Source organism: Pseudopipra pipra, chromosome 7 (assembly GCF_036250125.1).
Source record: "Pseudopipra pipra isolate bDixPip1 chromosome 7, bDixPip1.hap1, whole genome shotgun sequence".
NCBI lineage: Eukaryota > Metazoa > Chordata > Aves > Passeriformes > Pipridae > Pseudopipra > Pseudopipra pipra.
Genome location: NC_087555.1, coordinates 29,323,868 through 29,343,862, shown reverse-complemented (window position 1 = coordinate 29,343,862; position 19,995 = coordinate 29,323,868). Strand labels below are relative to the sequence as shown.

The following is a 19,995-nucleotide window of genomic DNA, read 5'->3' as shown; positions in this document are numbered from 1 at the left end:
GAAGGTGCAGAAATCCCTCATCTTGTCCTCTTTTCAAAGATTCTGATGATGTTTTTGGCTTTCCTGACTGCTGTTGAACACTGAACCAAGGATTTAAGAGAACTGTCAAGGATGGCCCCAGCTTCTGAGTAGGAATAGTTAGAATTGATATTGTCTTGAGGCATTACTACACTAATGTCTATCTGCCAACTTTTTTCCCAATCTGTTAGTTTAGTCACTGATTGATAAACATGCTGAGTAACAGCAGTCCCAGGGGTGATCCCAGGAATTGCACTGCTAATTCCACTGCATCTTAAAAAGCCTGTTAAGCTCTATCCTTTGCTCTTCTTACTTCTAATGTTTGAACTCTGTTATGTTCTGCATTCATTACTGTGAATGAAGTTGAACTTGCCCAAGTGTGGTTTCCAGGTTCTCCTACACAGCCCTTCCCATAGCTGAGAGTTGTGCAGGCAGGATTTGCAAGTCCTCAAGTACTGGCCAGAGCCAGTATAGCTCTGGCTTACACACCTTGGCTAGTGGTTCTTAAATTCATATTTGAATTTCTTCAGAACTTGTGTGAACATTGTTCTGTCCTAGTGATTTATTAACATCTAATTTCCTTGTTTGGTCTGGTATTTCCTGATTTTATTTTGGATTGGTCTGGCTCCTCTGCCAGATTTACAACAAAGGGTGCAATGGATGTAGAAAACTCCCAAAGATTTCAGCAGTAAAGATTGATGAAAAGAATTCACTGAGCTTCTCTTCTACAACTGCATTATCCCCATCTCTCCCTGTTACACCTTTGTCATCCAGCACCTGGACTGCTTTCCTAGCTGGCTTCTTGTCCTTGATGTATTTCAAGAGCTGTTTACTACACAGTGATCTTGTTTGCAGGCAATTTTTGGATTGTCTTTTAGCCCTCTTAATTTCCTGCTTACATTTTACTTACCATGTTTTATGGGCTTCCCCTGTCTTTACTTAAGCAATCCATTTTCTAAGGGGTGACCTATGCCCTGCAATACTCTCCTAACTCTCCCTGAGGCTTCCTGGTTTTTGAACTGCTCCTTTTTAGCATCCTCTTTCTTTACTGGCACATCTTTATGTCATTCTCTTTCTTAAAATTAAATAACTATACACTGGTTTTGTTTGATGACCCTTATATCAGTGCTGTTTTTTGTGTTTCCTAACAAGTGGCCCTTATAGTTTTATCTGTTTTGGATGGTACCCTGCACTTAGAAGTTTCTTTTCCACTGGAGAACTGTATGTCTAGAAAAATGACTGGCACTATATCATCCCTTTTTTTACCTCCAGGGGCTAATACTGAGTATTTCTAAACATCCTCATGTGCTGTTGGTATACAGCAGCTGTTAGTATTGTAATAGTCTGTGGAAGCTTTCTATTAACATAGAGGGGTACAAGCTGGGCGTGAAAGCATTCTGGGTGCTAATGGAGCTGGATATGTTATTACCTTTTGCATACACACAGTATGTGCAGTGATGATTAAAACTTTGCACTCCTGAAATCATGGGCTGCATTATGTATAAAATTCAAAACCTATGCACTTAAAACATCTGACAAGAAGGTAGCCTTGCTTTTCCAGTTTTGCAGAGGTGAAAAATAAAAACCTGAAGGAGAATACTCTGTGGTTATATGAGAGGTCTCTGTGGACATGTTTACAAGAGCTGAAGCGTGTTTATACTTACTTCTGTGCAATTACTGGAAGATTGTCCTTATTCCATAAAGCATGTGCATGCAGTTGAAGGAGCAGCACAGATGTTTAGTCTCTATAGATGCACTTAAAAGAGCTGGTTTTACAGACGCAATCCAGCATTGAAACAAGATATGCAAACAAGTTATTGTTGATTAATATTGCTTAGCTAATTGAAGCTAATGTTAACTAATAAAACCTAGACAGGGGAATAAACCTAGTTCTGTGTTCTCTTTAGCCTGTATCACTGAAGTTATATACATTCTTTCTACTAGGAGCACAGGATTGGAGTGTTTGTTGGCGTTCTGTTTGGGTTGTTTTGTTTTTACTGAGGCACATCCTGTCCCTGCTATAGCCGTCCTTGCATTCTGTAAATAGATACACCTAAATTTGCAGAGCTTGTCTGTCTGAGCCTTTTCTTAACCAGTGAGTGCTGGACCGATCTCACTTCAAATCTAGCTATGTGTCTGTGCTTTGTTCTTGAAAGACTTGGATTCAAGCCTACTACATATCTTCCTGGACCAGAAAGCTGTTGGAAGTGAACATGCTGTCTCTGGGTGATGACTTTACTGATGAGTTGCAGGAGTTCCCCATCATATGATGAGCTAAATAATGAAGTCAAGTTGTGCACTTTAAGAGTTACTGCAAAAAGAATGAAAGTGAAATTGAGCAGAGCTCGTCAAAGCCGACTGAAACAACATCTGTGGTGAAAACCTGGACCTCATCACTTCATTGTGAGACGTGCAAGGGAAATGATGTCAAGTGAAACAGTTCCTTGTCCCAGAGAGGAACTGGACTTCACCATTCAGAACACTTCTTACAGTCCTGTATCTGACTAATCCAATCTTGAGTGATTTCTTATCAAATGAAATTTTGGTGGCTCTCAGGATCTTTTGCAGTCATTGGCTTCTGTTGAGAAGCTGTGGTATAGTTCTTAGTGCCAGGCTTTGGAAGGATTTTCCTTATTATCTAGGTATAATTTTCTGCTTTGCAGATGGAATGGTGGGTTTGTGTAGCTATTCCAGCCAGACTTCACTATTCTGATATTTACGTTTCAATAATTTCAACAGTGTAATAATTCATGTTTTTGTAACTGTACAATGCATTCCTTGACTTGAATTATTTGTAGGGTCTCTAGTAGAATGTTTTTCAAATGGTAGGTCAAATACATAGTTCTTACTACCTTCATCACTAGGTTTCAAAACACTTTACAAGGAAGTATCAGAAGGAAAGGAGTTTGGAGGGACTTCTCCAAGGCCTGACAAAAGGTAAGCCAGGCGAATCTTCTGTTTCCATGTCTGAATGCAAAGTTGTCTTGTTCTTACTAAAATAAGTTTAGGAGGTCACTAAATAAAACTCCTGAGTGAATACACTTGCATTACCAATAATGTAGGCTTAGTCTGGATTGAAGTTAATGTACCAGGGGGAAAACAACAAAAATGACACTTAGAAATGCAAATGTAGCTATGAGAATATTTAGGTATTATTAAATATTTAAATTCTTACCTTTAAAGTGTGTGCTTCACATGTAGAATTTCTGGAGCTCATTAGAGAATTTTTTGGGGGTGAATTTTTTTAGCCTAATTCACTGTGAGTCTTTAATGTAATATTTTTTTCCCCCTATACTTGCAAATTAATATTAGTTCTGTTCATTCAGCTGGATTATTTAGCTCAAAATTATGTAATAGAGGCAAGACAAAATAATAATTTCTTCCAAAATAAGACTGAATCTCTGATAACTACATTAATTCTGACTTCTTACCCATATCTGTTTCGTTCCATCTGCAGATCACAGAGATTTTTAGGTGCTTATAAACTGGACATGAAGCTATTACTAGCTGCTTTTGAAAGTTTGTAGCATAAAAAATAAAGAAATAAGGATAAAAATAACCCTTTAAACTTAATACATGGATTCCCTTTACCTTGCCCCTTCCAGATGAAGTTATTCACTCTCTTCCATCTTCAGATGAGAGAGTTTAAACTTGCTTTATAGAAATATTGCTCTGCAAAGTTTCCAGACTTATAGGAGACAGAAATACCTCTACAAACTAAAAAAAAAATGAGCTTACTAGAAAAATAAAAAGTTTTGAACTGTTTGACAAATACTGAATCTCAACTTGTGAAAACAAAACCCGAGTTTCGGATCAGTGTCAGAATTTGATGCTGTTATTTTGAACAGCTCTGGTTAACTTAAATTCAGAACAAGGGCTGAGTGTTCCCTTTTGTATTATGGAGTTACGTAGTACAACAATTAACTTGGAGTCATGTTATGCCAGCCTTCTGTGCAAACATAGAGTAAAGCCTTTTCACTGCCCCTAAAGAGTTTTGTCCAAGATGACAAACAGCTGCTTGCTTCTACTGCAGTGATTTTGATGTATTTATTTATTTATTTATTTTAATGGGGAGCTGTACTGAGCAGATAAAACTGAATATTTGTGATTTGTTTGTGTTTCTAATCTAGGGGGATTTGCTTTCCTTCTACTTTTTCTCTGCTGCTTTCCAAAAGTGTGCTTCTTTTCAGTTGTGCTATAAGGTGCTCAATAACTTGTTAAAACAGATCTCTCAGAAAACGATGTGGTTTCTTTTCTTTTGAGAAAGAAAGATAGGAGACCAAAACCACATGTAACACCTTCTTTCCCCCCCTCCCCCATTTGTTATCTTTCTTCATGCTTTAGAAGAAAGACACTGTCAAATTTAGATTTCTGCAGCTTCAGTTTTCCACCCCTGGGTTTTGGTATGTCTCTGAGATAACTCTCCCCCTGAAAGTACTGTTATGTGTGATAAGAAACCTTGTAACCATCTTAAACTGAACTTTGTGTGGTTTTTGGCTATAATATGTGCATATGTATATATTTATATTTTTTAATCTATTTTTCCCCAGTCTCCAAATCATTGTCATGCCCCATTTAATTCTCTCCAGACTTTTTCAATGCCTTTTTGAGGGTTTATGTGGGTAACTCTACTGTCAAGGCAGAAGCCTGTGACTTTTCCTGGCTCTTGTGAGGGGACTTGTATTTGCTTCAGTGAGGTAGAATACATTTTCTATTATGGATTTGTGCATCAAACTGAGAGGCCTTGCTTGGGCTTCAAGGTTCTCAGAAATGGTAAATTTAAACCAAATACTGGGGGAAAAAAATGCTAATGCTGTATGATCTTTAAAGAAAAAAAGGGAAAAACCAAAGGAAAGGAAGATCTAACCAGGCCCTGGGGATCAATCTTGACTATGCCTTATTACCACAGCTTTATCCTTTCCAGTTCTTAAAGATGCTGTCAGTATTGAACTCTAATGACCTGATTAATGCATTGGAAGGGTGCCTATAGATTGTGGTACTGATATTGTTTCCATATGGCTTCCTGGCAGGCAGATTGGCAACAAGATGTCATCTTTGTGGTGATGAGGAGGAAGAGTGTGGATTTTTTCCTTCTTATTTTTATGGAGCTTGTCTCAGCAAATAAATACCAGTCATTGGGTCAGTCGGTCTGAAAAACAGTAGCCTTGTGGTAAGCTGAATTTTGTAGATTTATTGGAGTCTATAGAGTAATACAGGAAAAGGATATGATATCTATATTGTTTGCAGAGGCTTAAAAGCCCCATAATACCTGTTCCCCCTTCAGTCAGCAGGGAGTTGTCTTTTGAAGCTGCATGTATCCTGTGCACATGAAATCTATGGGATAATCCCAGACGTGTTTCTTGGGGCAAATACTGGATTTCACAGGACTTACTTCTGAGAATTGTGCTCAATCAATGCAGCAGGCAGCAGCTGTTAAAAATTCTTCACCCGCTGCTTAGAATTTTCTTCCTGTATTTTGTGCTTCAACCAGGCAGCACTGACCAGGCTCAATACAGATGTAAAAGAGTTAAACTGAATTACTGACAGTATCCAGTGGGTCAAACTGAATGACCAAACTGTCCCTTTTTGACAGCAGTGTAGTGTCCTACCCACTTTTTCTTTTTTAGTGACAGTGTTTTGTTTGCATGATGGCCACACATACAGATGGTTCCATTTAACCCACGAGACTGAAATGGTTTGTGAAGTAGCTTCATATTTTTATTGTTAAAGCAAAGATTAACCTCCAATCTCTTTTTCCTTACAAGGGGATTTCTCCCATGTATCAATACATAAAGTGCAGACTTGTTGGGCGGAAGAATCAGATGGGAGACTGGTAGTGTCACAGTGTGGTTCCTCCTTTGGATCTGAGTCCTTTCAGTCCTAGGAAAAATGTTTCATTTCTCTGAAGGGAAAAGAGTCAGATCCAGTGGGAAGTCCCTGTCCTAATTAACTGGAAATTTACTTTCTTTCTTGGTGGGATTTGCAAGCTGTGCTGTCTCACCATCACTGACTCGTTTTAAAACCAGTTCAACTGTGTCTAGAAGAGCTGTTCTCTGTACAAACAGTCATGTTCATTTGTTTTGTGCATCATAGCTTACAAGGAATGAGATAGAAAATTCCCTGGATTCTTTCATTCACCTTCATTACGTTACTGCCTCACACCATAGCCACATAAATGCTTGATTCTATGTAGAGACATGCTGGGGCAATTTTCTTCCTTTCTTATCTGCTGATCTCTTTTAATGTCAGAAGAGATCAAGGTGGAATGAGACGATGTGTTTTGCTGACCTCAGGACCCCACATGCCACCAGTGGCTTGTGAGAAAGTGCTCTATAGGAAGGTGGATGCTGTAGCTCTAAACTGTTGTTGCACCTGTTTTAACATATAACCTTGGGAGATCATTGTGCTGTTGGACTTCCAGGGATAGAAGAGGAGATAATAAACTGCTATAGGAATAAAAGCCTTGGCCAAAGTTTCAAGCCTTAATAACAGTTTTTGTTGTGAGGAAGCTCTGAATTGCAATGATTCTGAGCCAGCTCATGCTATAAATCTGAGATGTTGGAGACAACTTGCTCGTAATGTTCTCTGAGATTTCTTACAGAAAATGTGGTTCTTATTGCAATGTGCCTCCTCATTCCAAGAGGACTGGCAGCTGGTTCTACTACTGCTTGCATCAACAATGCTGTAAACCCTGTTTTCCCTCTTAATCATCAAATTAATGTTCTCCTAGACCATGAAATCGAGTCTTCCACTTAGACATGGGTTTAATGGTGGGTTCAAACCTGCTACAGTCTCTAGGCTGGTAGGGTGCAGTGTAGCAGGGAGAGGCTCATAGTTTTGGCAAAGCTCCACTTCTCTGCTTCATTTAAATTCAGTTTGTGAACTGTGCTTCATCAGCTTCACTCCTGAGTCCTACTTGCTTCTTTGTACAGACAGGTCAGCAAAAATCCCACAGGAATTTGAAATGATGGATACAAGACACAACGTGAGAAAGACAACTCCTTCTGCCATAGTTCTAAACCAGCTAAATCCCTAGTGCATGATTTGTGTCTTGTGTATATCTGGCCAAATGCCTCCATGCAGTAATTAATGGCAACTGTCTGATGATCAGTCTGTAGCGAAAGGATCACTAAAGCTTTCTGTGAGAAAGCTTTCAAGGAAAACCAGTGTTCCAAATTCATTTCACCACTTCAGTTGTCTTTTCAGGACACACAGCAGCCTGAGGAACACAGAAGCAACCAAAGTCTTGCTCTAGTTTGGATTACAAAATCAAAGTAATGTGGACAGAAAATACATATCAGTGTTATTGGCAAGTGTCTTCCATAGGAGAAGAAATTACTGCAAAATGGGTTCACTGCTATAGCTTGAGAGGGGCAGGGAGTGTCTTGGCTTAGTCCAGTTTAACCAAGGAAATCTGAAATAGAGATTTATGTTCCCAGCTTAATTCTTAAAACTGTGGGCAGGAAGGGAGGAAAGAAAGTGTATCCAGTGGTATGAGGCTAAAGGCAAATTGCCCAGATCTGCCCTCAGAAATATAAGCACAACTTTCAGTAATTTCAGAGTGAACTTCACGACATAATGAAAGGACAATGTGGGACAGAAGTATCCAACTCTGGCATTGTCCTTGCAGGAAATGAGACCCAGTGGTCCAGGGAAGCCTGTCCAGCCCTATTTGCAATAGCTGTGCCCTACAACCTCTTTCATACTCTGATAATTCAGTGAAATTAGGCTTCTTTAGTTAGTGGGAAACTGCTTCTCTGCCATATTGGAAGCATTCTTCTAGTTTCTAACCTAAATATATTCACTGTTCCTTTTCCACCCGTGACTTTTATGTCTCTGGTTATCCCAGCCTTTTGTTACTCCGAATTGTGTTATTTAAGTATTTTTCTGTTGGGTTTGGGTGGTTTGGTATCAGTTAACAGTATGCTATCAAGAGTGGGGGTGAAACCCAAAAGAGGGGTGTTTAAGATGAGAAACAAAATGAACCCGGAGCGCCTGTGCACATGGAAGTTAACCCAACTAGGTTGCAAAGCTGCAGCTTTTGGTGTGGAACTGTTGCTCTCTAAAAGCACAGCTGACCTCTTGCTGTGCTCCTTCGCTGGCTGTGCCAGAGGAGGCTGGAGCAGTGATGGCCTTATGCACAGGGCCCCTGGGAACTCCCTGATCTCACCCAGTCAAAGGTGAGCTATGGCAAGAGATTAAGTTAGCACAGTTCTTCCTAGTTCCTCATTTTATATCGCAACTTTGAAGTCCCTGAAAATCAGCAGTGTTTAGTCCTCTCCTTGGCTGCATCCTAAACTCGTTCCTCAGTAAACCAAAATTAGCTGTGCAACATATTACTTAAAATCCATTACTGCAATGTGTCATGTTTTACACCTCACAAAAGCTGTTAGGTGGTGTATTATGGAGAGAGAAAGAAAACACAAGTCTGCAGGATCAACTGGTTTGCTATGAGGTTTTTAAAACTTGTTCTTATTTCCATTTGAAATAGTAACTGAGCCCTAGCAAGTATTGCTTGTGAATTGTGCTGTCCTGCCTCCATCAGACATTTTGCTCCATGAAAGCCTAGAAATAATGCAGTTAAATCTATAAAGGGGAATGTTTGAGTTGTGTGCTTTCTTCTAGTTTCACCTGTTTTTAAAGCATCTTTGTACATACAGTTGCTTTGTCGCAGTGGAAGTCGGTTTTTATATTAATTCTCTATTGTGCAACTCATTTGCATAGCTAATGACAATTGCCTTTGTATTTAAACTAGTCCACCTGGGAACTCTGAGAGCTACAGCATGTCTCAGGCTACTGTGTTGCTGTATCTTCTGCTTCCTCAGCCAACCCAGAATGCCTAAGGTAGTAAGAGAATAAAATATTTTTTTTTATAACTCCCATTCTTCTCTTCACCAAACTCTCTTGCAAGCTGATAAGACTCCATCTCCTCCCTGCACTAGAAAGTACCAGAAACTCTACTTAAAGGTGTTTCTTGTAGCCTCACTTTGAATTACAGTTATAGGCAGCATTAAAAACTTGAAGCTTAAATAACACTTGTCTCCTGTCTGCTTAGGTGGAGGATTATAGCATGAATTTGTTACCACTGCAGAGGCCCTGGCAGTATTAACATTTGCTTAGTTTGCAGAAGAATTGCTCTGGTTTTTGCCTGTGCACCAGATTTGGATGCAGTGAGGGCAAACCCAGATTTGCCCTCTTTCATTTGCATAATGTAACCTTGAAGCTTCCCAGCTCCCCTCCTGTTCTCTGTTCCCCAAAAGTATTCTAATATTTGGAATTTGTAAACATGGGATTTGGGATTCCATATGCATCTGGAATTGATAAACTGTTGGTATTACAAAGATGTAACCCTTTATACCTCTAACCCAGGAATGCTCTAGAGAGAACTTACAGGCACATCTGATGTAGATGCAGGCAGAGTCTGAACAGCTAAAAACAAAACGAAAAAGTTGCTGTTGAATGAGTGGAATTTTCATTGAAAACTATGTCACTTGGGGGGCAGGTGGGGAGGAATAAAAACTACAGAATCTTTTAGGCAATAAATACAGCCATAATATTGTTGAGCTAAGAACTGAAGAGGTGTGAGTCAAATAAAACTTGTCACATGGCATTAGTGGGAGAGCGAACCTTTTGGAAGAGACACAGTAGTGAAGGGGAAAAAACCCCACCAAGCAAAAACCTCACCCCTAACAGAATCTTGGATTAGTTGAGGTTCAGTGAATGGCTTTGTTGAAAACACAAGAAGAGAATTCAAATAGAGAAGGCCTGATAAGGTGCAGGGCATCACAGATCTGTTTCCATAGTGATATTGTTCAAACAGAGGCTTAAAGGAACATGAATACCGTTGCAGATGAGCTCTATAGAAGACATCCGTCTTCCAGTGGGGATACTGCTGTTGGTTGTCTGATGTTTTTTTTTCCCAATTAGTTGGATTTGGGGAAAAGCGATGAGGGAAAAACAAGGGCTTAAAAAAACTATTGACTTGACAGACTACTGCTCTCTTCCACCTCCTGCTTTCTGCATATTGCATGCCCTCTCCACTCATTTTTACTTTGACTGTTGTAATTGTCAAAAATTCCATTGAAATGTTTTTAGAAAAAAAATAGGCACCTCCACCCCCTAACTGCCTACACTGAAGCAAAACACAACTTTACACCAGTGTGGGATTCAGATATTTGTGTTCCTTCATGTCTGTGTTTATTCTCCTTTGATAAACAGTGCAACTGAGCCATTTACTCAAGAGAGCTCATTGTGAGAGCAGCACAGTACATTTCGTGCTACATGTTGCCCACTGTCCTAATCATCCTGCAGCCTGGGAAATTCACCAAACATCACCTTCTTTTCATAATTGATGCTTCTCCTTTTGAAAAGCATGGTCAAGCTCTGGTTAGAAAAGAGCTGTTTCATGTTACAAATATTTTGGTGTTGGAGTTCTTCCTTCCATTTTTCTTTACAAAATTGCCATTCTGCAGTTTTTTCTTAGTTAAGTATACTCTGAAAATAAGCACAAAACCCTTAAGTTACAGCCGTATAGAATATATTTTAAGATTAAAAGCATACCAGTCACTTCTCTGTGTAAATTATGATACATTTTCTTAAAAAACCCCACAATCTTTGTTTAAATAAAACTGCAGCAGTTTTTTGACTTGAACTTTTTCATATGGGCTGAATAAGCCACCTAATAAGAACAGAAATCTATGTAGAAAGACAGTAAAAAAACTCATTGTGGTTCTTTAGCAGCTTGACTTCAGTGCATAGAATGGCCGGGTTTAGACCACTCTCACTCAGAAATGAAGGGCTTCATACTTTGGATGGACCAGCTCATGCTTATCACGACCATGACTATTCTTCTGAAAGTGTTTGAGACCATATGGATTCATTGGATTTGCACCCAGTCTGGATCTGGTCACTAACCTGTTTTCATCTAAGAACAAAAGTAGTTTGAGTTGGAAACGTTATGTACTCTTGACCTTTAGAGTCAGGGAGAATTACCTAGGGAGCAGTTTTGGTTTCAGTGAGGTAAATGCATTATTTTTTTCCCCCCAAAATTAGTTAGTTGATCCAAAATTTTATCTTTAAAGTAACTTGAATACATATTGCAATTTTCTGTGTTAGTTCAATAGCTGCTTTATGAAGACAGATCCCAAAGGTACTCAGAAGCAGAGGGAAGAAAACCAAATAATAGTGAAAGTGCAGTATCTTGGCATAGTAGTCTAGTTTAAGCATACTATTCTAGTTAGACTGTGTGTTTGTTTTGGTTAAGGCAACAGGCTAGTACAAATGTCTTGTAATAGCATAGATTTGAGTGTATAACTTAGATTGTGATAATGACGGTAAACTTGGAAGAGAATTCCTTTTAAAATGGATATTTTTGCAGGAAATAATTATATTTTGTAATTAAATCCATTTTTACATATTCCATGGGGTGTTTTTTCTCTCAATCATAGCCCTTCTGAGTGCCAACAGAGCAGATAATACTCATTAAATTCTTCCCCTTTTCCAGTCCTATCTTAGAATGGGAAAAAAAGCCTATATTGAAATTTCTTATTTTATTTCTTGGGAGGAATAGAGAACCTGGAATCACAGCCAATATGGCAAAAGTTATTTCTCTTTAAATAGTGTGGAAGAAAAATGTCCCTTTTAACTGAACTCTACTTTTAATGAAATATGCTGGTTTATACTGTATACTATTTTATATCATTTAAAATTCCCCAAATTAGTGGGAAAATGAAAATTTTGCTCTTCAGTCTCACTCTTTACTTTCCAAGAGATTTCATTGCTAAGTGTATCCTACTCTAGTGAGAGATTTACAAAGCTTTCATATTTAGTCTTGCTACTGAGCTGTCAATCAAATAACAGCCTACAATTACTTGAAGGGGAGCTACAAAGATAGACCAACCAAGCTTTTTCTCAGTAGTGGCAGATGGAAAAATGAGGGGTAGCTTGAGTGGTTGCTATTGAAGCTTGGCAGGATAGTGGAGCAGTGGAATTGGTTACCCAGAAACTTTGTGGCATGTCTGTTTGTGGAGGTATTCAAGACATGTTCAGACAAAACCCCAACTGATTTGTTTGGGTGTTGATCACAGTTCTGCTTCAAGTGGGATTTTGTGTTAGGGATGTGTAGAGTTCCTTTCCAGCTAACATTTCCTGGGACTCGGCCATTATATTATCTGTTTATTGGTTTTCCTTCTTTCATCCTCATCCCTGGGTAAGGCAAAGACCTCCTTCAGCATCTCATAAAACTGGTGAACTCTCAGTCTGTCTGGGGTCCTGGTTCGTAGAATCATAGGGTGGTTTGTGCTGGAAGGGACTTCGAAGTTCATCTCATTCCAACCCCCTGCCATGGCCAGGAGCACCTTCCACCAGGCTGGGTTGCTCAAAATCCCAGTTCATAGTTTATAAACATGGACACCTCATCCAGTTTAAAGTTTCTGAAGCTGTTTCTGTTATCCCAATTCTACACTTTCCTGGATCTCAGCAAACAATGGTACATTTTGACCATATTTTCCTGATGTGACAAACAATTTCTGTCTATTGATCTTTCATGGCAATTATATTTTCTTATATCTCTTATTCTCCTCAACAAGGAATTTAAGGAATATTGTGACTTTAACCTAGAATATATTTCTAAGACACCATGTACTCGCATCTTGGAATAGAGGAAGATATTCAAACTCCAAATTCTGGTCCTTTTGAATGTAAGATGATTTTATTTTTCTGATCCAGTCCTGATCTAGTTCTGATCCAGATCCCCTGGTGCTTGGGTGAATGCTAGAGTTAGTAAAAAGGGAAGGGTAAGAATACAAGAACAGAGTGGGGACAGGAAGGAGGAGGTGAATGTTGTCATTGATAACAGCTGATACTTAAGGTGTGTATCCAAGATCCCTCAGGACTGGAGATTAGAAACCTATTCATGTTGTTGTACAAGCACTAACTACAGACAAAGCTCCTGGGATAAGGAGTTTCCACTTAGAAACACAAAGATCCCATCCTTTTGCAAGCAAAGAGGTGAGGAACTCTGTCTGGGAAAGATTAAATACCTTGACAAAGGTCACTGTAGTTACCCCTTCTCACAGAAACTGATGGTGGCACAACTCGTGTACTCTGAGTCCAGAGCACTACTGCCAAGTCATGCTTTTCTTTCCCTAATGATTTCCAACAGTCTAGTCAACAAAACAGAAAGCTGGTTACCAGGGAGCCGGCAGAGACCTTCCCTGTGCTATGGACAAGTGCGTGTGCGCGTTTGGTGCGGAGGATAAAACTCCGGTTCTGCCTCCCAAGAGCCTTCAGAAGTAGTTTTCTCTCACTTGCTATCCAGGGAAGCAGCATTCCACCTGTGGATTTGGTATCCTAGAAGTGTCCTGAGCCAGTTTCTGTTTTGGAACCTGCTGTTGCATGTCCGGAACCCGGAAGCTCTCAGTAGGTGAGAAGAAAGCAACCTTTTCCAAGCACCCTTTGAGGTACATTTGGTTTTAAAGAGTGCATTAATATTGGTTCATCTTTGAGTTAACATTGAAGAACTAGTGAATTAGAAGCATTCTTCTACTTCCAAAGGAACCTATATTAGTTTTGCTTGTTCTGGTTGTTTAAAATCAGAAAATGACTTAAAGTTTTGTTGTGAGAGAGAAAAATCATTAAAGGCATTGAATAATCTTGCAAAGAAAGTGTCCTACTGGAAACCTGACACCAGTGAGGGGTTTTTTTCTTTTGTATGGGAGTTATATTTGCGTTCTCCCCTCCCATCCCTAGTCTCCCCTCTACTTCTAAGTGATGTGGAAAATGTTGGTGCCAAAAAAAAGCTAGATGAAATATTGATAAATGTGGGAATCACTTACTTAGAGCAGAGGCAAATTAGAAGGCAGCTGGTTTTCATCTTTTCTGTTAACTTGGGAGGTGTGTGTGTGTTTGTGTGAAGAATTGAGGCTACTGGTTTATATCCCTATATCATACTCTTGGAGAAGGGGAAAAAGCAAGAGTGCTGAGAGTGAGAATCAATCACACAGCTTTTCTTCAGGCTTCTATTCATTATAGATCAAGTTTTAAGAAATGTAGGGAATGTTTTCTTGCAGCTTTTTGTCTCTCTCTGTGTCAAACATCCTTAAGTGCTAGGGATGATATGAGACTAGTTCATGGTATGCTTTATTCCCGAAAGACAACTTTCTACTTGAAAAACTTTATTGAAGTGGAATGAATGTTCTCCTACATTTACAGCACTGGGGAGATGTTGTTGTGTTGAGCATTATGTCAGGGCTAATTCTAGATTAGCTGTGAGAAAGTACTGTAGTAACAAATACAACTGAGGTTTTGAGAATCTGTATGTAATATGTTAATGGAGAATGTAATTTTAATTCTTAGGTAGAGCAGGATGGTTTTGGCATTACTAGATAGTGGATAGTTCTTTCAAATTGTCAGTTCCACGGGTGGCCAAATAAAAAAGTTAGAAATTATAATACAGAATAAACCAGAAATAATTATTCTGGTAGTTCCATAACATATATCTGCAGCTCTGTCTATAACTCAGAAAGGTTTGATAGACCTCAGAAGGATTCAGAGATATGCAGAAAAAACGTGGGTGTGTAATGACATCCACAGGACCAGAGAGTAGATGAGGACTTTTCAGTTTGGAAAAAAAAATCTTGGTTGGAGGCTGAGGGTGTCATAAAACTAAAAACGATGGGGAGCAGGTAAACAAGGAGCAATCAGACATAGCTTCATTTGAATAAAGGAAGAACTCGGTAAAACTTAGACAACTAGCAATTTAAAACAGTTTGGGGATTTTTTTCATACAAGGCATATGCAATTGATTGTGGAACTCACTGCAGTAAAATGTCAAGAAGGCCAAACTGGGTTCAGAAAGAGGTTAAATTCGTAGAGGTTAAACTCAGGGACTATGAAACACAATGGTCTGACTTCTTAAATCCATAAACTGCTGATTGCCAGAAGCCAGGAGGGTGTATTTGGGAAAGAATTGCTGTAAGCTTACCCTGGCTTTGTGTTCTTTCCCAAGGCAAGTGCTACTGATGGTCACTGGAGATAGGATATGCATAAGAATGAGACATTGGGGCAGTTTTGTGGCTTGCTTTCCAACATCTCTAGCTGTCTGACTTCATTTACAGACATGATATTTTGGTAATGTTCCACTTAATGATCAAACTACATCCTACAATTTATTCTCTACTCCTTTTTTCATACATCAAGGCTCACAGTAGCCTTGTCTGCCAGAGCTTCATCTAGGAATTTCTCAGAGTTCAGTGTGGCCCCATCGATTTCATCAGAATGATTGCTTTGAGAGGTGCTGATCTCAGTTCTGTTTTGTCACTTTAGTAGCATCTATGCACTCACTTCAGTTTCACTTGCTGTTGCTTTAAACATCTTGAAAGCCTTTTCCACTTGTGTTAGTTGAAGTTATTTACTGTTATTATCCAGGTAATTTAGCTGTTGCTTCCCTAATTGGGACCCATGCTTCTTTCCAGCCTCTAACCTTTCTGATTGTCCACTTTGGGTTTTAAATTTTGAAATAATGGTTGGGGGGAATTTCCTGCTTTTGTCGTGGAAAGAATGGAAGTGTGGTGCCCTGGTTCATGTTTGTGAATGTGAAGGAAGCAGTACTGTAAGCTGTTAGTTCTGTAAAGCTCCTTTGACAAGTGACAGACAATTGTATTTCACATGGGCAGAGTGCATGTGAGATTTTGTCACTCTGGATTTTGCTTGTTTAATCCTGTAAGTGCCATGAGTGAATTCCAGGTCAATGCCAGTGTCACATTAGTGGTGTGCGAGCCAGTGTAGTGAAGCTGCAGGGCGGTGCTGTTTTGTTGACCTCTTTAGTGCTGTGCTCAGAAAGTGTGTATTTTTGCTGCTGTCCCAGAGACTGGGAGTGGGAACTTGGAAGTTTCCCACTGCAATCAATAGGAAACCAGCAAGTACTTAGGAATGAGAATTGCTTTGCTTTCTGGTGTCTGGCCCACTGCCTATTTTTGTGGTTTGTGTCATAGTCCAGCCTTCACACTCCTCTGAGACTGAAGAAGTGGCTGTATTTATCCCTGGCCACGCACACTGAAATACAGCTCATATACAGTGTAAACATACACAGCTCCAAGAAAGTCATCTTCAGGGAGCAGAAGAAAATTTTTTGCCTTCCTAAGAAGGCTGTCCTGAGGAAAATTAAAGAACTGTGAACAGACACAGGACTTTTCAACTAGTAAGACAGGCTTTTCCTTCAAAAGGACTAGGTAAAGTTTGGGGACTAGACAGATACTACGCTTATACTCCATTTCTATTACTAGAAGTTCTCAAACTAACATTTTAGCTTTTGTAGTTGTGGAGAAACCTTGTTGAAAGAGTGCAGAAACTGCCGCAGCCACCTGAGTTGGCAGGCAGCCTGAAACAAGAAGCCTTGAGGTGTTGAATTCCTCTCATTCATTCAATGGATGGCTAATTCAAATGGCATGGATACAGCTCTAAAGGTGAACGTTAACTGTTTCACTCTGCATCAAAGTAGCTAGAAAAATACCGAGTATGTAATGAAGGTGAATAGTATTGTATTGGGCACTCTTTAACAGCACAGGGTAAGCTAAACATCGGCTTCCGAGTATCTGCAGCCCCAGTCTGCTCAATTAAACATTAACTAGAGATGAGCTGCACCAAACTAGAGAAAGTTTGAAGTGAGTAAAAATAAAAGGAAAAATAGACCTTTGTAATAACATTCCATCTGGATTTAGGCATGTATTTTCCTGCTAGTGTTCTCATACTCACCAAATTCTTTTACACCTTTGACTTGCAAAAAGGTTTGCCTGCTTACTGGATTTGGGATTTTTACCTATCTGTTCTGAAGGAGAAACTCTTTCCTACCTGGTGAGTAGAAGTTTGAGATAGGGCTGTGCGTGCTGTATTTTGTTACCGACAAAAGTAAAGAATTATTTCTATTTTCCATTTAGCACAAAATTTTTAATTTGAGTGGGAGAACTATTGCTGTGTAGTCTGACTTGAGAGGAATTGGCATTTCCATTAAAAATGGTTTTGTGCTCATCTGTTCTAGAGAACATGGAAGAAATTTACTGTATGAACTTTTATTTTAGTGTGTTAAAATAAACCATTAATAGAATTAATTAAATAATAAAATGAATTAAAATTAATAAAGTTAGTAAAATAAATGAAGTGTATTAAAATAAACCATTCTGAGAGGCTGAGATACATCTAAAAATCTTCTTTCTCTTTCTCTATATCAAACATGACTTAATTCCTCTAATTACAATTGTTACTGATATTTTTCAAATTGCTGTTATGTTAAAGGACTTCAGTGTCCTGTTTTGGGGAAGACACTGCTAGCCTTGAAGTGCTTCAGTCCTGAATGAGGTCAAGGGCTATGAAAGTAGAAGAGGAAGGTAGAAAAGCTTTACAAGACATTCATTGTAGATTATCAGTGAAGATCATCAGCATTATCAATAAAGGAGAGCTCTTCACATGGAAGTCAGTTCTGCAGAAGCAAGGAGCAGACAGATGTTGGAAACTGTCAACAACAGGAGAATGTTAATTTGAATAAGGCTCTGTCCTCCCTCTCTTCCTTTACAGACACTTATTGAAAGCAGATTCTCCTTATCCAAATCTAGCTGGACATTAATGACATAGTAGATTTTTGCAAGAGACCTGAAAGGTCAAGTAGCAGACCTAGTCCAGAATACATTTGCTGAACAATATGATCATAATTCTAGTCCCTTGGGCCTTGAACAGGCCTCCAGTTACCCCAGGAAGTTTGAATCACTCCCGTGTTTTTTATCCTGGGTGCCCATTGCCAAGCACTGGTCTTTGAAAACTAAGCTGGAGGTTTTTCCATCCCAACTCAATGGGTTTACCTTTTGTTTAGAAACTCAAACCCCATGAAACAGGCAGTGGAACTTTATTGTGTGTATGTAAAAGTATGTCAAGGCCACTTTAAAATCTGCCTAGTTTCCCACTCTGCCTTGAGTCATTCCTTTTCTCTGGTATATCACGTGTACTTTCCTAAGAAAGGGCCAAATGCTGTGAAACTTGTTGGAAAGGTTTAAAATCTTTGACCTGTTCTATGTTCCACTTGTTTCTGTTTTTCTTAGACTTTCTACAATTGATAATTCCATTCAGTCTGTCCCATGTTCTTATAATCAATTCCTGCCTAGATCTTTTTCCATTTGGCTGTTCTTGCAGACTTCTGATCTTGTTGCCACATTTTCATGACTTGTGTTATAAATTTTTTAAAGGGTGGCGAGTATTTCCCAAACTTTCCATTTTCCAGTGTCTGAATCTGAGAGCTGCCCAGCTCCTTAAGCTGATAAAGTGTCTACTACTGCCCTAATTGATTCTGCTGGCCTTGCACAGCTAAATCTGTGCATCCCACTTCAGAGATGGCTGCACTCCAGGACTTGTGTGTAACAAGTCACATATAAAACTACAATACCTGGAAAGCAGTTTGGGACAAAAAGGGCACATGGATGTGTGAGATATTAATGTCAGTGTTCCGAGAGACCTCACTGTCCCCCAGTAAAACAGGTCCAGATATTGGCTTGGTTTCCCTGTGCCAGAATTCAGCCAAGATCATTCCTGTCCAACTTCTTAAGTGGCTTGAAAACACTGAAGTGAATTGCTTTAAACACTAATAAGTAATTTCGATTACTGAGAAGGTTGTATTCACTTGCCAGCATGGTACTGGTGCTGAAAGTGGATTACATTAGCCTTTTGTTTGAAATCAATTGAGTTTACAACTCCACTTCAAAGCCTTTGGAGCTTTAAAATAGAGCCAGCAGAAACTATTTAACAAGTCAATGCTGCCCTGTGATTTGCATTGTTGTAGCTTCAGTTGTGAGAGGGAAAGACTTCATTTTCCTGTACTTTCACTTCACCCAGGGAGTGTGGTGCAGAACAAAAAGCAGCCAACTCTGTTTTGCCTGACCACTGGTTTGCTGAGCTTTACCTAGGCACAGATGCCTCCCTACACATTGGATTGCAATTCCTCCTGCAGAGTTTCAGCATGCTGTCACTTTAAAGCTTGATTTATTGTTAGATTACACTGTACTTTTGGATTGTTTCGCTTTTCAAAACTTTAGTTAGGATGAAGAATCTCTTCATGATGAAGAGTTTATGGAAGAGTGGAGCCTTTTAGACTTCACACATTAACTTCTTATTCCTTTTGTATGAAGGGCAGCACATTCTTTCAGTGACCCAGGGAAAGCAAGTGCAGTGGCTTAAAATAAGGATGATACCCTAACACTTAAAATCCATTTTTTTTCCAGTCAGTGTATGTGTTTTTGTGAAACTAACAAAGCAGGAAGCCTTAGTTTAAACATCAACTACTTCTTCTGAAGTGAGGGAAGAATTTTCTATAAAATTAGGGTTTCTCTTTAACCCTCACACAATGAAGAGGCTTCTGTCAATATAAATAGACAGGAGGGGAAGCAGAGAGGGAGATGGTGAATACCATTGCTTCAATAAAAGTTTGTCTTTGCTTTTTTATTTGTGACTTAAGCAGTGAGGAAGCTGCAGCAAGCAACAAGGTGCATTTTGCCCTAGTGAAAGGCTACATCAGTGTTGGCCCACTTTTCCAACCTTCCTTGGCCGGTGTTGTTCCAACTCAGGAGTAAAAGTTCCGTGTATTTCAATGGTCACTGACCTGGAAGAAGATGCACAGAAACATCAACTCCATGGAAATAAAAATTATAGCTGTTTCCTTTTTAGGACTGAGGTAGTATAATTCGTAGTTTGAGAAAATGTAGGGCCTGAGCTACTCCGAGTCTGTCAAAAATGTTACAAATGATGAAGAGCAACACAATCTCAAATTGACCCTGACTCCTGGTGTGTTGAGCATCAAGATTTTTCTGTGGCTCTGCCACAGAAGGAACCCCAGATAGTTCTAGATTTCCCCTACCTCTTTTCTCTTGGGATAGGAGAAAGTGGAGACACAGAATCATTATGCTCTTACTACTAAAAGACGTTTTAAATGCACTGAGACAC

General features: G+C 39.3%; 1 protein-coding gene across 4 annotated transcripts in view; it reads left to right on the top strand.

Moving 5' to 3' along the window:
* The window catches only part of MYLK (myosin light chain kinase), a 200,060-nt gene that overhangs the window by 10,040 nt on the left and 170,025 nt on the right, over nucleotides 1-19,995 (top strand). For 2 of the 4 annotated variants that reach the window (XM_064661434.1, XM_064661433.1), the window contains exon 2: nucleotides 2,883-2,955. In XM_064661434.1, coding sequence (XP_064517504.1) covers nucleotides 2,883-2,955 — 73 coding nt within the window. The other 2 variants (XM_064661436.1, XM_064661437.1) reach the window with 2 other exon arrangements.